This window comes from Octopus sinensis, linkage group LG4, assembly GCF_006345805.1.
Source record: "Octopus sinensis linkage group LG4, ASM634580v1, whole genome shotgun sequence".
In the NCBI taxonomy this organism is placed as follows: domain Eukaryota; kingdom Metazoa; phylum Mollusca; class Cephalopoda; order Octopoda; family Octopodidae; genus Octopus; species Octopus sinensis.
The window spans coordinates 126,777,717-126,782,068 of NC_043000.1; the positions used below are offsets into that span (position 1 = coordinate 126,777,717).

A 4,352-nucleotide genomic window follows, 5' to 3' on the forward strand; every position below is an offset into this window, starting at 1 on the left:
ATAATCAACTAGTTTGTTGGTTAAATAGTTAACCAATTGATGAATAATAAAGAAGTGAAATAGAAACAGTGCATTAGCATAAGGACCCTCCCAAAATATAACCAAATATATGTGGATGTTTGTATACACTTGAAGGACAAAACCATAAAAAATACTCAATACTTGCATTAGAAGTGTCTGGATATTGGTATGCATGTATTTATATGTAAGATTTTATAGATATAGATAAATAAGATTAGATATCTGAACCACAGTTTCATTCAGTTAGCCATTTGTTCAACTGTACTCATCAGATGATTGTTAACTGTATATATCTGCTAATGCATACTCGATTAAAAGGCTGTCTAAAGAGAAAAAACATACTTCAAACCTATACTTTCTATATGCAATCCTGTTACTTTCCATATCAATAACTTAACTTTCTCTCTCACACATATATGTACACACACAAACACATGTGTTTGTTTTTACTTGTTGTAGTTATATACAAAAACAATAAAGCATTAAATTGAAGGATCACTCAAAACCTTTTAGTATTGCAACAAATTTATTTTATTTTTACAAGGAAAGCTTGACAGTTACTTTGATGTTTCAGTTATGTCATCTTCACTGGAGTGTAAATTACTTTGGTTCACAAAGTCCTATATATAATTATTTGGGGAGTCACCTTGTGAGAAGAATAATGTAGCTGCAAAGTAGGTGTGGTGTAACAGTGTATTTTTGTGGTATATAAAGAAATATCTTTAAGAAAGGTTTCACCACATAGTAACGACAAATGCCTTTCTCTTACATGTGATAAACATTTGCTTTCACCTTGTTCTCTTTTATTTTCCTCCCCGCCTTCTTCTTCTGCTCTTCTCTCTAATTTTTTCCACCTACTCAATTAAACTTTCAATAAAGATATTTCTTTATGCACCAAAAAAAAAAAAAAAATGCTATTATACTACACCCATATTGCAGTTACATTGCTCCTTCCATGAAATGAATCCTAAATAATTATATACAGTATTTACAAAATTGAAGTAATTTACAGTCTGATGAAGACCACATCACTGGGATTTTGACGTAACTGCCAACCTTCTCATTGTAAATTAAAATAAAATAATATAAATGAACATATACAATAATGATAAAATAATAAATACCAAGCAAAGTATGGAACGGTTTGTCATTTTTTGTTGCATTAAAGATCAATAAAACTTTATATATATATATATATATATATATATATATATATGAAGAATACAAATGTAATGATTTTATAATAAAAAAATTAGCAAATTTTTATCATGGAACGGTTTGTCATTTTTTTGTTGCATCAAAGATCAATAAAACTTTATATATATATATATATATGAAGAATACACATGTAATGATTTTATAATAAAAAAATTAGCAAATTTTTTTATCATGGAACGGTTTGCTTTTGTTGTATTTAAGACTGATAAAATTTTTCAAAAATTTCAGTATGTGGACATACAGACAGTGGAAGGATGAGTTAAAACAAATAATATGAATATTTATTTGGAAAAAGGCAGCAGGCAAATTAGAATGGACAAGTGAAAAAAAAAATGTGAATTGTGAAATCAATTATATATGTTTTTTTAAGTTGGAGGAGGTCCGTCTGTGTAATGAAGCATTGATGTTAATGATCGCCGCATATTGTTTGATAGAGCACAACTGTAATCCTCTTGCGTCATTGGCAATAAAGATGCTAGTCCGAGTAATAAAAGTAAAAGAATTTGCAGCGGTAAAGCTGCACGTACTGCTCTACGACAGAATGAAGAACAACATGTTCCTGGAGATTCAACACTTTCCTCATCAGGAATTAGGACAGGAGCAACAGGTTTTATTGAACTGTCTGTTTCATCTTGCAATGGGGTTTTAGCGGCCTTTAATTTTATTGTTTTTGGAGTTTTGACAAATAGCTGTCTTGCACCTGAACTCTTCTTCTTCCTTGTTGGACCCTGCATTATTTTTGGTCCTGCTGGTATAATTGGAGAAGGCACAGTTTCACTTGTTGGAGACGATTCTCTACTTGATCTAGAAAGTGTCACAGGGGTGATGGGTGGCAATACTCTTGAACGCATTGATGAGTCACCTGATTCAGCAACCGGAGGTCTGCCAATGTCAGCAGGCTGAGTCTCACTTTTGGCAACTTCTTTCTTTATTTCCTCAGTTTTGTTTCCATTATAAGTGTCGCCACTAGAAGGAAGATAAACAGAATAGAATATTTTATATATGCCATACATATTTGCTATGTACACACACACACATATACACTCACACATGCATACATATGTACATTCATGCACCCCTCCCTCATACACATATACTGGAAAAGCAATAGAAATGAGCATAGAAATATGGATATTAAGCAGTGATGTACCAAGAGCACAGAAATAGAGGCATAGAAAACAGTGAAGAAAAAATAAACGTTTATAAAATAACTGTTCAATGCTTAAATGAGAGCATAACATACTTAGTATGAATAGTATAGAACATGTTAAGTAGAGAGAAATAGTACAGACATGCTTTAACTAGATATTGTGACAGACAACTAGAAGATTGTGGTTTGAACATTGGAAAAAAGATTGCGATTAAGGAGTTGTATTGAATAAAACAGTTAGTAATAAATTATGCAGATTTATTTGCCATTGACATATCTAAGTGGAAATGTGGATGATGATTATCCAGATGATGATGACAATGATGATGATGTGAAAGAGGAGAGGGAGGATGATTATTATCACTTGAAATACATCAATTTTAAGTTACAAAGCCTGGTGTTTGAGACATATGAGATAGTGTTTTTATAGAACTTTTCAGCATTCAGATTACTCTGTCAAATGTAATGCTTATTTATTCACATTGTTTTGGATTGATAAATTCAAGCATTATTTCGTAGCTCCAAGTTTTCAATGATATGATTCTGTTTATTTTTAGGATGGCATTGTAGGTTTGAGTGAAAGCCAGATCTGGCCAGTTTAAACATAAAATATGTAGAATATTTGGGTTGGATATGACCTGTTTAATTACTAAAGGGGTTAAAATTGAAATGTCATTTTCATAATATTAAGGTAAATTTTTCACTTGTTTCTAAGAATGAATTGCATTTAATTTTTCTTCTTTGTCATAAAGTTTAACTCTTTAGATTTGTTTTGAATTAATCATGCATTATCTTGTAACTTCAAGATTTTGCTTATATGATTGTCTTTAGAATGATATTGTGGAGTTAGTGTGAGAGGCTGGATCTGGCCAGTTTAAATATAAAACAGGTAGAATATTTGGGCTGAATATGTCTGATTTAAATGCTTTCCAAGTCATCTCTGATCTTGCAAATCTAACAAAAAAACATGAGGTCTGATCAAAAAGTATTGGGACTGGTGCTATAAAAAGAAAACTAAAAACTCCAATTTGGCATTTAATCTCCTTCAAAGTAGTTCTCTTCAGAAGTCACACACTTTATCTAGCATTGTTTCAATTGATGAAAGCACTCTTGGAACTTCTTTTTTTGGGATAATGAGCAGCTGTCTTATTGCATTCTCTTAGATTTTGTCAAGATCTTGAAATCATGTTGGGGTTTTCCATTGCAAGGACTGAGCCTTGGTTTGGGGATCATAGTCATAAATCCACAATTTTTTACTTGTTATGATAATTTTCAAAAGGCTTTTGTCTTCCTCAACACAATCAAAGAGATCCTGTACAGCTGAAGCTTGATCTTCTTTTTGAAATGACTGCACTTTACACACTTTACTTCCAAGTTCAGCTATAAACAATAAAAGTGAGCGAGAACATTATAACTTGGTGTGCAAGTGCAACAGAGTTCAAGGTCAATCTGTGCCAAGCAGCTTCATACTTTAACTCCATTACCATAGCAACAATGCTGGTACTTTTTGATCAGACCTTGTACCAGCCACAAGCATCTTGTTATTTTTATATGAGGAAATATATTTTCCAGTATGTATCTCTTCCTTGAAAATAGTAGGCTATGAGTTGAGGTTATTTTGGCTGCTATTTCAAGTAAAGTGACTCCATAGAGGCTTTTTCATTGAGTTATTAACATGCTTTTAATACATACATGTGAAGGTGAAATAGTCTAAAAGGATAAAATATTTGACTACCATATCTGCAACTGGTTTATAAAGCAATTCAGCATAGGATGCTTAATTCTGTATATAACCATTTTATTTCATCTGTCTGTTGGGAATATTTCCTATATTTAGAAATGTGACTGCCAACTGGCTAACATCTTGTCAAGGGGAAAAATTTCTCTCTCATTTGCTTCACGCTATTGACTTTGCCAACAGCTAAAAAGCATTAGTTTCACAAGCTTTTGTGGCTCATGGAAA

General features: G+C 32.0%; 1 protein-coding gene across 9 annotated transcripts in view; it reads right to left on the reverse strand.

Annotated features, from left to right (window-relative positions):
* Positions 1-528: 528 nt before the first annotated feature.
* The window catches only part of LOC115210341 (nesprin-1), an 870,646-nt gene continuing 866,822 nt past the window's right edge, over positions 529-4,352 (reverse strand). For 8 of the 9 annotated variants that reach the window (XM_036502466.1, XM_036502469.1, XM_036502465.1 and 5 more), the window contains one exon: positions 529-2,205. In XM_036502466.1, the coding sequence (XP_036358359.1) occupies positions 1,605-2,205 (601 nt within the window). In that variant the 3' untranslated portion in view covers positions 529-1,604. The remainder of the gene's footprint in view (positions 2,206-4,352) is intronic. The other variant, XM_036502470.1, reaches the window with a different exon arrangement.